At 33.8% G+C, this 13222-nt stretch overlaps 1 protein-coding gene across 1 annotated transcript in view; it reads right to left on the minus strand.

Annotated features, from left to right (window-relative positions):
- Positions 1-2018: 2018 nt before the first annotated feature.
- Positions 2019-13222, minus strand: part of LOC124359181 (aldehyde dehydrogenase, mitochondrial) — a 44028-nt gene continuing 32824 nt past the window's right edge. Inside the window, exons 7-10 of the mRNA XM_046811715.1 lie at positions 10739-10876; positions 8588-8752; positions 5361-5518; positions 2019-3188 (exon numbers count right to left, since the gene is read on the minus strand). Coding sequence (XP_046667671.1) covers positions 3041-3188; positions 5361-5518; positions 8588-8752; positions 10739-10876 — 609 coding nt within the window. The 3' untranslated portion in view covers positions 2019-3040. The remainder of the gene's footprint in view (positions 3189-5360; positions 5519-8587; positions 8753-10738; positions 10877-13222) is intronic.

The raw sequence follows: 13222 nt of genomic DNA on the forward strand, positions 1-13222 counted from the left end.
TTATCCCCATTTTCTTAAGAGTTTATTTCTACAGCAAGTTCTGAAATGACTGTTACTTGTGAGAGGGGCCAAATAGTTTACTGATAATAATGCAAACTAAAAAATCAAATAATTGCAGCTTTTCAATAAAAACAACCAATATAGAAGTTAAAATTAGTAACAATTATAGTTTAGTGTTGTTACCCAAATATATAATACGTATTTGTATGCTTTACTAGATGCATTTAACTTTAAAACAATTATTTCATAACAACATAATCACACTGAAAAGTAATAAAATTATACAAGCCTGCAAAGCTCTAATACAATAAAAGTAAAGTTAAATTGTTTTTAAACTCAAACAAGACTCTTCCCTTTTAAAAACTCTTTTCCATTAAAACCAACTTACTTCCACCAAGGATACAAAGCAGAAGACTCTTCCCGTCACAAAGTTACAGCAGGTTTGAGTTGTAAATCATAAAAGCTAATGTGTGAAACTTCCAGGCATTGGATGATGTGAATAAAATCTAATAGAATATTTGACTAAAATGGAAAAGGTCCATTTCCAGTAAATAAAAATCTAGCAATTAATTTTTACTGCAAACAGTTGTTAGAATATTCCCGATATCGACTATTTTGGCATTTGTCTATACTATTATATTGATGATCATACCATTTTCAATTTTGAAGATCAAATTTCCCAAAATCTATTGTTGTTTACAGTTGCATATGTGATTTGTTTTAATTAGTTGTCATCTGAAATGAGGTTGTGGTAAAATGACATCATTTTCTGAGTTTTTGTGGAGAACATACTCAATGAAAATAAAAATGAACTGGGTAATGATAACCTTGGTGACGACGAAATTTTGAGATGGTAATTTTTATGAAGAAATTAAAAATAATTATGTTACAAGGCCTAACCTTCAAACTTGGTAGCCTTGGCAAGCTAATGATCTATATAATTTTATTTTTAGTGATAGATCTGGTATAAGTCTAATCATTGCTAAGCAACTAAATACTTAAAATATAAGATATAAAATACAATTTTAATATTTTTAATTGGCCCTCTAATGATTTCCATTACAAAATGAAAATTTAATTTGGTACTTGAGGGTAAAAATTTTTGAATTTTAATTGGTCGTCAATGGGTTAAGAAAAGTTCAAAAATAATTTAATAACACTTGAGAAAAACTGATTTTTGTTAACTCAATATATTTAATAAATTACCAAATGATAGAGGCCACTCAACTGCTATGGTGTATGACATCAGTAGATTGTAAAAGGATTTTATTGGACATTTGCCATTGTTCAGTGATGCAAAAGTTGTCAGTTGATCATTCAATGCAGACCCGTTCTCTTATCTGTATTCCTTATTACAGTAGTTATAATTAGTGTTATGTTTTATTAAGTGGATGTTTTTAGAGATAATGTTCATGGAGTTGACACAACATGTTTGTTGTGATTCCTGACTGTGTGTGTCACAACACTCTGGTACGATTTATTTGTTATAACCTCTATCGTTGTTATAAGTTAGCTTAGTTATCCACCTTTAGCTTAATTACATGTTTTCATATTTATGACTTAATTACCATGTATTATGCCGCACTTGCTAAGAAGGTGAAGTGCGTAAGATAGCAGTATTTTTCATAAGAGAAACAACACCAAGACTATGTGGAATATAGGTATAAGTAGTAAGACACTTAAATATTATAGTGTTGAATGTATGACAGATTATTTTTTGGGTGGATGGATACTCAAAAACAAAGAGATAAAGCGTTGTCATCTAAACAAAGAATGCCATTTTTACGATTTTTACCAGGGTTACCAAAATGGCATTGCTGAGGGCATTGGAGTCAGCAGATCAACAGTTACAAAAAATAATGCCTTCATTTTGGAAAATATTGTAGAGAAATCTATAGTAAGGAGTGGTTAGTATTCTCTACTAAAAGGACAACTGAAGAAGCAAAAGTACAACTTCATTTCACCAAAATTAATTAACAAATTAAGATGGAGGCATGAATTAATTCAAAATAAAAAAGCTTGCTATATAAAACATTTATTCACTCATAACATACAAATATAAAAAATGTGTTTAGAACAGTATTTTTCTTATCAGTATTGTTTCCTCAAACCATAACTTTCAAATATTGTTTACACCACACGTCCACTGTAATTTTCAGTCAAGGTCCAGTAAATTTGATTTAAAGATATAGTGCAGATTGTAAAGAATGAAACTGCAATTAGTTAAAATTCAGTATTACTCATATGTTGTAAACTATGTTTACAAATATGTGTAATGTATATCTAGAGTTAAATAGAAATACTATTTATTGGATATACTGTAAGGTTACTTTAAGTAGAAAAATTACCATATTTCCAAAATAAACACTCTGGCTTCAGGAATACACAGTAAGCGTACACATTATAAGGTTTGAGAATCACGCCAAGATCACATTAAAATATTAAAACTATGTAATTGCTTGAAGCTACAAAAATGCATATGAAATAAAAGGATTAAGCATAAAACTAACATGATGACAATAAACGTAATTAATTAGATAGTATATATTGTTTTAGATAGTATAAAAAGATAAACATTTTAAAATCTAACTTCACTTTACAAATCAGGACTTAACTTTAAAATATCCATTTATTACTACCGTTTTATTAAGTATTTTTAACTATTTTCTATGTAAAATCCATTCTGCAGCAAACAAGAAATAAGCTAGTAACTTTTATAAGTTTTTTAATTAAGGTAATAATATTAAGGGGAAGTTTACCACATTTTTGTTACATTCTATTTATTATTATCTCCATCACAAAATGAATACTGATTTGTCAGTGGTAATTGAAACATTACAAGAAAAACATCTAGCAAAATCTGTTGTAGGCTACATACATTACTGCTACCTGAACAAACAAACAACTTTGATTTTTTTGCTCTACTGTGTGGAAGAAATGATTAACCTACTCTTAATTTTCTGAAACTAATTTAGACATGGCACAATTTTAACATTCACTTTTACACAGTCTTACTTTTTTGTATCATTAAACTATACATTTAGCTGTTTTTGGATGGAATTTTGACAATGACTGTCTTCACCTCCGTGTACGCTTGCAGTCCATACTCTCCCAGCTCCCTACCATTTCCTGACATCTTGAACCCTCCGAACGGGGCCTGAGCCTCTAAAACGTTGTAACAGTTCACCCTGAAATATATACAGAGACTTGTAAAATCATAAATATTTGCACTACAATAAAATTTCAAATAAGTTTTTTCATCCAAGTAAACATTAATTGTTTATTGTTTAGCAAGCAATCATACAATCATAAAGCTGATATGTTGTGTACGATGCGTATCCAGAAAGTAAGTGTACTGAGGCTTTCACTGGCATATAGGTTTTTTGTATGACATGTTGGCTACACTGTTTCCTCTCCACCCCAAACAATACCCGTTCGAGGTCAGTACATTGAGAACTGTCGATGCGACAATATGTTTTGTGAAAATTGTCAATTCAATCTCCTACCAACTGTGAAATACGTGGCATTATCTGTTATCTCGTTTGGAAGGGAAAACCTCTTGCTGAGGTTTATAATGAGGTAAAAACTGCATGATTTCAAACTATTGAAAGGTGGAATTTATCTCCATGGAATTTGTAGCATCTCTAAAAAAACTCTTGCCCGCCCGCCCCTCACTCAATTCAACATGTGTTGGCCTGTCAACTGTTTTGGGACCCACCTGGCGGACATTTTCAGATATCCAAGGTTTTCTGTAATGGTTTCGTGTAGCAGAGACCTGGAGATTTATGGAAATATCGCAGAAAGTTAATCTATAGTCTATCTGCAATCGTTACGGAGGGTATTTTCTATTTTTTTCTAGAATTTCAGTCACAACTGAAGGTCTTCCGCTCCTCGGTTCATCATGCCCAGACGTACAACAGTTTTTAAACTCGAGACACCGCTTAAACACACTCTATTATTCATAGCTTTATCATCACATGCAGTTTTTATCTCATTATAAATCTCAACTGGAGTTTTTCCTTCTGAACGAGATAACAGATGTCGCCACATATTTCGCACTTGGCAGGAGATTAGACTGACATTTTTCACAAAATGTACTGTCACATCAATATTTCTCAATGTATTGACCTCGAAACAATCTTGTTGCAGAGGGGAGGAATCAGGCTACACGGCAGTGTAGCCAACACGCCAAAAGAAAAATTAGAGACAGGCGAGAACAGTGTGAGTATAGTTCATTCTAGCGAATCTATTCTGTAAACAAGCTGTTATTCAATCCAGCCACTGATGTAAATAGGCAAACAATCTAACCTCTTTCCCTCTCCACCCCTCATCATGTGTTGTACACGCCGGAGCATAGCCTTCTTTACTCCCCGCCCACACCATACCAACCGTAACAATGCCAAGACCCCCTCTTTCACTGCGCACCTCATCGACCACTATTAGCGGGTTGACAAGCGCAACTTACAAAATGTTTGCTTACCACATTGTACTTACAGTAACATATTGATGGTCTTATTATTAACATTTAAGGAAGTGCTTTTTTATACAATTTATTGTTAAACTTGGTACTGGTGCATCAGCAAAAGTATACTGATGATTTACACAAAATATGTTTGGACGATTTCGACAAATAAAATATGTTTATCTATCTATGTTTTATTATCCATCCTTTCTATTGTTAAATATTTTATTACAAAGTAAATAAGTTATCTCATGCCTATTAATTGAATACTTTATTTCATTCCCAAAAGTTATATTATTTAAAACATTGTTCAAAAGTTATTATAAATATCACAGATATTTTTAACTAAATTTGTAGTGTAATTTTCTCTTCTTCCTTTAAAATGCTACATTAAATGAAATGAGACTTCCAAACTTTAAAATATTCATACACTAATGACCAAGTTCTATTGTTCAGTTGTAAAAATCTTTTATAATTTACTAATTTATAATTTTTATTTAAAGTTTATTAAATAGAGACTACTTTATTTATATAATAATACTAGCAGTTATCAGCAGATTCGCACGCATTCAAATCATGTACTAAACATTTACATCTATGGAACATTAAAAAGGTAAGTTATTAGAGTGGCAGATTCAGATACACTTGAAACACTCAAACAACTCAATAAACTATAACAATGACATCTTGTTATATTACATATTCTTGTTAGAAAGCAATTGATTAGAATATGAAAGGACTAAGAATAGCATTGACCCGGGAATTCATAAGAAGCTGGGTTGATCCATAAAATTGAGACTTTAGACTTTCCCTAAATTTAAAATTCTTTAGCCCAATACATATCTCTTAGACTTTGTAAGTAGTTATAACCACCATCACAAGTATAAATAATTCTTACCAAACAGTACCGGCCTTGACTGCCTGCACTATAGTGTTGACAGTGTCAATATTCTTGGAATACACAGCAGCCGCCAGACCGTACTCTGTGTTGTTAGCACGCTCAATCACTTCATCAATGGTCTTGAACTTGAGCAACTGTTGCACAGGTCCAAATATCTGCAATAAAAAGGTACTGATGAGTATATATTTTTCTCAAGAGTTTGTAATAATACAGGGTGACACAGAATAATGGGAATTTTTGTAACGCATCGTCGCAGCCGTGAGCAGGTGGCAGCACTGCGGGACAGTGACAGTGACCAAGTAAACAAGCCGCCATTACAGTAGCCATGGACCAGTGGAACGGGCAACAGCGTGCGTTAGCTATAAAAATGGTGATAGTTTGAAAGCTGCCCAGATTGAGTTCCGACGTTTTTACAACTTACGACGTCATGATTCTGTTCCGTCAAAACATGCCATTAGAAGTTGGATTAATAATTTTGAAGAGAGTGGATCAGCTTTAAAGAAGAAACCAACGGGACCAAGAAGTGCTCGTACTGCACAGAACATTGATGTTGTACGATGATCTGTATTGAGGAGTCCACGCCGTTCAATTCGTAAGCAAGCAGCTGCGGTTGAAATGTCCCGTGAGAGTGTTTGCAGAATTCTTTATTTAGAATTAAAATTTCACCCCTACAAGCTGCAGATAGTGCAACAGTTGAAGGAAAATTATTACCAGTCGCGATTGCAATTCTTCCAACAAATGTTAACACACATAAACAATGAAGATGAATTTCTAAGCAAGTTGTGGATGTCAGATGAGGCCCACTTTCATCTCACAGGTTATGTTAACAAGCAGAACTACCGATACTGGGCAGACAGAAATCCTAATAAACTTCATGAGCGCCCTTTACACGCTAATAAGATTACAGTATGGTGTGCTGTTTCATTACATGGGATCATTGGACCTTATTTTTTTGAGGATGAACGGGGGATTGCAGTAACTGTCAATTCTGATCATTACGTGGAAATATTACGTTTCGTTACACCTGAATTGAACAATTTTCCAGACGTTCAAGAATCCTGGTTTCAACAGGATGGTGCGACATCACACACTGCACGACAGTCAATGGAAGCTGTGCGAGTATTGTTTGGTAACCGTGTCATCTCAAGATTCGGTAACGTTTCCTGGCCCCCTAGATCGCCAGATTTGACCGTGTGCGATTTCTTTTTGTGGGGCTACCTCAAACCTAAAGTGTTCACAACTCGACCAAGAACTGTAAATGAGTTAAAATTGAGAATTCGGGATGAAATTAACAGTATTCCAGTTGAGATGTTGCAGCGGTCAATGAGGAATCTCCACTGCAGACTTCAAGAATGCATTCGTAGACGAGGACTCCACCTAAAGGATGTTGTTTTAAAAAAATCATAAATTCCATCAGTGTTTCATAAATGGCAAGTTTTGATGTTTCATTTAATACAAATAAAACCATTTTCTTTCATCACTCTCATTTTTAGAATTGTTTTAAAAATTCCAGTTATTCTGTGTCACCCTGTATCATTAATATTCTATGTAACAGATTAAAATATATAATTAGAAAAAATCAATTTAATTTGAAAAGTCCAACGAAAATCATCATTACTATGATTTAATTATATGATGATACTATTTTTTGTAAATATTGTGTTTACGAATACCCACTAAAATTATCTAAAACCACAAATAAAATATTCCTGATTACATAAACTGTCGATTACCAAGATTTTTAGAAAGAATATTAAAAAGTAGTAAAAAATAATAACAATCCAAATTTAACCTTACCCACTTATAATCAACAACTACAGGATTGGGAAGGAATCAAGTTCTGGGTGGATTATAATTTACAATTTGATGTAAACAAATAAAAACTCACTTAACCTAACTGTTGGACCTACCCGAGAGCCAACCTAATTACCTACGCCAACTGCCATAACTACTTTATTCCATGCTTCCTCACCCACTCTGTAGTTGCTCTACAGACCACTCACGTTCCCTCAATATTTGTAGTGACCAGGCCAAGGTGCTCTCCCTTGTCCTGATCAGAGATATGGAGCTTCTCCAGCAGAGTTACAAGGTCCTTCTTCGGTCATGTCCTTCTCAAACTCGAGGGCTCTGGTGACTGGGTTTACACATGGCTCTTTCTGTCTAGTATCTTCCTTCTCCCCAGCATCCCGTGCAACTTTTTTTGAGCAGCATTACACCCCTGCACTTCTGGCTTGACTCCCAGTGAATTAGTGTCATCATTCTTAGGGGAGCGAATAGTCCTCAGAGAATCTGTTTGTGCAATTCATAACTGTTTACCAGTGCTTTATATGGCAATGGGCAGACTGGAGTAAGCAGAAATAGGTGTACCCTTAAAAATGTCCCTACTTCAGTTCTCTGAAGTCTGGTTCCCATTTTCTCCATCACAAAATACACGGACAGACAAGGGCTCACCCGTGGCCCAAAGTCCAATCTCTGTGTCCATGTTGCCCTACCTGATTAGTGGCTTGCTTCTGATCTCTGCTGAGAGACCCATTGGCAGAACAAGTTCACACACCCCACCGTCAGGAGAGGTCTGAGATCTGGACAATAGGCACTACCAGGGCCATCTTTGACGGTGCCAATCAATTTTTGGACAACCCTCTGGGGAAAAATAAAGATAGGAAAAGGGGGTAAGGAGGACAAATAAAAAGTTAAAGAGAGGCCAATAAACCAGACAAGTCATCAAGTGTCAAAAAAGCTCTGAAAAAAATCAGCCCTGATTGGCTGATTGGTAGTTGGAGTCCTAATTGGAAATAAAATAATGCAGGACCCCAGAAAAGAATCTGCCACAGGTGGAAGTATTGGCAGACACACCTCCAATACCACATAGTAGTCACTAACGTAATTCCCTAGAATTGAAGATGTCCGTATGAGAAAATAAATACAAAAAAAAAAGAAAAATTAAAATACTATTGGAATTTTCAGTTTCTAAAATACAAAAGGTTAGCCAAGAGCAATCAGTAAATTAATAAATAGGTATGAGATCTCATTTGGAAAGGAAACAAGGATCCTTGTTATGGATCCAAAAGTGTCTATTTTTTAAGAGGTAGATATCTGAATGCTGTTCTGGAATGTTCCACCTTTCAAATCGAGCATTGTTTGTATATGTAGTCCACAAATACCAAATACTTATCAATCTTGCAACATTTAGAATAAACCAATAACTAGAAAAAGCAATAACCTACCTCCTCTCTTGCTATGCGCATATTGTCGGTGACATCAGCAAATACTGTGGGCTGTATGAAGAAGCCTTTGTCTCCGACCCGATTGCCTCCCGCTACGAGCCGAGCCCCTTCTTTCTTTCCACTCTCAATAAAATCCAGGATCTTACTGTGCTGCTCCCCATCAACCTACAATGCACATACAAGTTGAGATGCACTATATGGGATTGAGTTACCATGTTATAATGCATCATACAAACATAAACATAAAAAGTTTGTCAGAGTTATAATTTAAACCTTAAGATCAAGCCAATATTTTAGACAAAAGTTATGAAAACATATGCTAAATAACATGGTAACATTCCATCTATATTTAAACTATAATTTATTTGTAATTACGTAATAAATTGTTAGTACAATCAACTTTGTCTAGAATAAGTCCATCTTCAACACTCCCACAACAGTGCGTGTTCAGGTTACTATCTGTTGACTAAAATATTTAATAAAATTGCTATTGGCTATGACAACAACAGAATAATGTTTAAACTCTAATTTAATAAATGTTTAACCCTTTTAGGACCTGACCAATATTTGACATGTGCAAAGAAAATTTTTGCGTTTTTCTGGCCATGCTCCAAGAACTGTGCATATTAAAAATGTGCGATTTTTCAAGCGTTTGATAGAAAAATCATATCTTCACAACTAATTACTGTACAGATTTGTTTTTAGGCTTAAAATGTTTATAATTAAATTGTTCATTTTGAAAAAATAAATTTAAGTTATTATATAGCAAAAAACAATTTGATTTATCTGTTTATCAAATAAAAAAAGAAAAAAAATTTAAAAAATTGAGTTTGTTCTTTAATAACTACCAAAAATAAGAATAAATTATCTGTGGGAAATGGTATTTATTAGTTCTACATATAATTCTCTATAACTGTACAAAATTTGAAAGCCCTGGAATAAAAAATAAAAAGTTTGTAAATTAATTAACTTTTTCTGTAACACTGGTTAAAACACACTTTTCAGCATTAGCCTAACATACAAAACCTTAGAGGCTACTAAGGATATTATTCGGTACTTTGGGATTATACCGACCACACCGGTATGAATAACACAAAAATATACATTTATAGAAACAAAACATGATAGAACGAAAAAGCAACTCTTTAATTACAAAATTACAAACTTACAACGATTATCAGTTGTTAATGGGGTCAGATTCCGTTATATGCCCCCAACGCTTAAACTTTTTTCAATGAACTTAGAACGTTATAAAACGATGTAGTTGAGTAACGGAACTAACATTCCATCAATCAACAAGCGTTTCCAGGTATTGTGATCGGTACTGTTGTCACTGTTATCTTATCTTTCTCGAGAATCCCGATTACGGCAGGCCGCGTGGCATCACATGATTATAAGTTTTTTGCACGGTACATAAAAACAAGTTTTGTCTGTTTTTTTTCAATAAAGAGTTTAGTTTTTGTTGAATTTTTGTGTTTGTAGAAATGTAGGGGTAAAACACGGAAGTACAACAAAGCGACGCACCAGCTGAACGGGCGGCGAGACTGCAATCACGTTATCTATTAGACCGTTCGACTTTGACCTCTGTCTGAGGATGGGGAGGGGTTTGCGATAAGACAATTCCTGTTTTATATTGACGAAATTTGTTCTACGCTAATCTAGTAATCAGTATAAGCAAAATGTCAAATAACGATTCATGTCTGGGTGTGGTCGGTATAATCCCAAAGTACCTTGATAACATTACGATGCAACATGGCCGTAAAATATTTTTTTCACCAAGCTGATGATTCCAAAGACGTTTAAAATTTGATATCATAGTAAGAAACATACAGGGAATAGAAAAATAGTATATTTATTCCATATAGAAGATTAAAATATCTCTTAAAAAATATGAAAAGTCCGCCGGCGATAAATCAGACGGCTGGTCCTTTTCGCATAGTACACCGCCGGCGATAAATCGGACGACTGGTCCTTTTCGCATAATACGCCACCGGCGATAAATCAGACGGTTGGTCCTTAAAGGGTTAAATACAAAATTAAAACACAAACCTAATCCTCATTTAGAAGTTTATACAATCTAAAATCATATTTTGTTAGTCTTATGTAAAGGATACAAATAATACAAAATAAAATGTTTACAACTCTACTAACCACAGGTCCCAGTTCACAATCAGGTTCGAATGGATTTGTAACCTTCCGCTTTTTAGCGAAATCTGCACTTCTTTCTACAAACTCATCGTAAATACTCTCGTGAACAAATGTACGTGAGCCTGCACAGCAGCATTGGCCCTGTAAAAATGAGGAAAATGTGTTTAATACATGAGTAACTTAAGAAATTGATTATTAGATCAATTTAACATACTAGCTGTTACCCACGGCTTCGCATGCAATCTTAGAACTAAAGTCCTTATATTACTTAGTAAAAGCAATTATGATGTAATATGATGGGAGTCCTATAAAAATTTTAAAACGTAAGTAGGAATACATCAGGTAGATACTATTTAAGTTCGTGGTAAACAGTATCAGAGTTTAACTTAATTATTATATCATGTTTGGCACGTGTAGGAGCATTTCTGGTTCTAATTAATTATATACATAACGTTACAGCTGAGTCTGCCTTGTCATCCCGATCAAGAAAACACAAATCTAAGATCACACAGGTCTCGAAACTTACTTCGGTCAAAAAGCGTATATTTCCAGTCCTTGTCATATATTTTAGGTCTAAGATATTTCCAGTACTAGTAGAGTTTGCCTTGTTGTTCTGACGAAGAAGAAATATATATATATATATATATATATATATACTTACGTAGGCCCGAGATACCTACTTCGGTTAAATAGTGCCTACTTAAGACTACTATGTCACAGTTTAGCTTGCCATATTGCCTCGATCAAATTTTATATACGTTCGATTATCTAGTTCTCGGAAATCTACTTTAGTCAAAATCGTGTTGACATAGTTGAGTTTTTCCTTGTCCTGATGAAGAAAATACACACATAATTAAGACTGAAAAGCCTATTACAACCTAGGGGAGAGTCCTACCTACTTACTATGTACTTTCGGTATAAGAGAGAAATTCTTATTAAGGTTTTGCAACTTTCCAAAATAATCGTTATTAAAGTTTTGCGTTACTCTTGTTTTTTGGACTGTAGCCAGGGAAAGAATGAATCGTTGAGGCATGTTAGTATTAATTTCTCTGTTTTTCCATTAGCCATTGTTAAAATGTAATATCATAATGTCAAGGAAGCCCGCCAGTTTAAAATAACTTATGTGAAAACATTCATAACCTTGTTCATTAAGGTTAGTTTTATAACAGTATTTAATGCATTAGATGATTTTAATTCGTCACTGGCGCAATCTGGAGTAAAATTTATATGTTAATGTTTTATTTACTATCTGCATTACACTACCGATCAAGTACTGTTTACTTATTGTTGATCAAATTCAAATGTAAACAGATGTTCAGAAAGTTTGTCAAACTATAGCTGTCAACAGCTGTCAAAATACGTTTCAATCAAGAATCAAGAACTTTATTTTCCATTAAGTAAACAAGTCACAATAGGCATCGTCAAGAAGTTATAAACAAAATAATTTCGTTCTTATCATAAGATTTGAATGTAAAAAAACTAATTTTTCAATTTGAATTCAACTTTATTTGGTAAAATGAATGTGTTATGGGTAGTAAAAAGCACTCTAAATGTTAATTCATACCTGTTCCAAATTTCAGCACAATCCGTATAGCAGTTTCAGTGTGATTCGAGGACAAACCTCCAAACATCAAAATATCCAAACTTTCGCATTTATAATATTAGTGGGATTACTCCTCATCTATATTGATGAAAAATAACGAAAAGGAATGATAAAAGTATGAACAATCTTTTTCAGAGGTTTGTCATAGTTAAGTAAAATAAAAATAATAAACACTAAATTCGAGATCTGCAATCTAATCTCTTCCTCTGTAAACAAACCAACCTGACACATACACTATAAACTATTATAAATTAAGCAAATTGTATCAATGCGTTGTGACAGTCTATAGTCACAACAAACATGTTGTATGTCAATTCCAGGCACATTATCTCAAAAACATGAACTTTAAAAAATCTAACACAACTAGTTCTTTGTTTTTAATTTGTTTTTGACGATGGAAGGATTGCGAAGACAGGATTTTTCTGGATATTTACCATCGTTCAGAGATACAGTACAATCAGTAACACTATGTTTCGATATTTTCAATATGATCTCTTCCTCAGGTGTATGACTAACATAATATACAAGTACAACTGCAGTCTAGGTTAAAGTAAACAAAACATACCAGATTGGTTACGTTGTGACACGTAAAAATCCGGAACCACATTTGATTGTATTGTATCACTGAACGATAGCAAATGTCCAGAAAAATCCAGTTTCCTTTACTAATTAGTTGTCAATGGTTGGTTGTTAAGAGCAGAGGTGTTACCACCTGTATCTATCAGTACTGTTACGAGGGTCGTCCAGAAAGTAAAGAACGTTTTGTTATAAGTCAATAAAAACAAAAGATAAGAGCATGAAAATTTATTTATAAATACTTATAAACTTACTCTATTTTTCTACAAAATCGCCGGAACTGTCAAGGCACTTGTTGTAGCGTGGCA

Source organism: Homalodisca vitripennis, chromosome 4, assembly GCF_021130785.1.
Source record: "Homalodisca vitripennis isolate AUS2020 chromosome 4, UT_GWSS_2.1, whole genome shotgun sequence".
Classification (NCBI taxonomy): Eukaryota; Metazoa; Arthropoda; class Insecta; order Hemiptera; family Cicadellidae; genus Homalodisca; species Homalodisca vitripennis.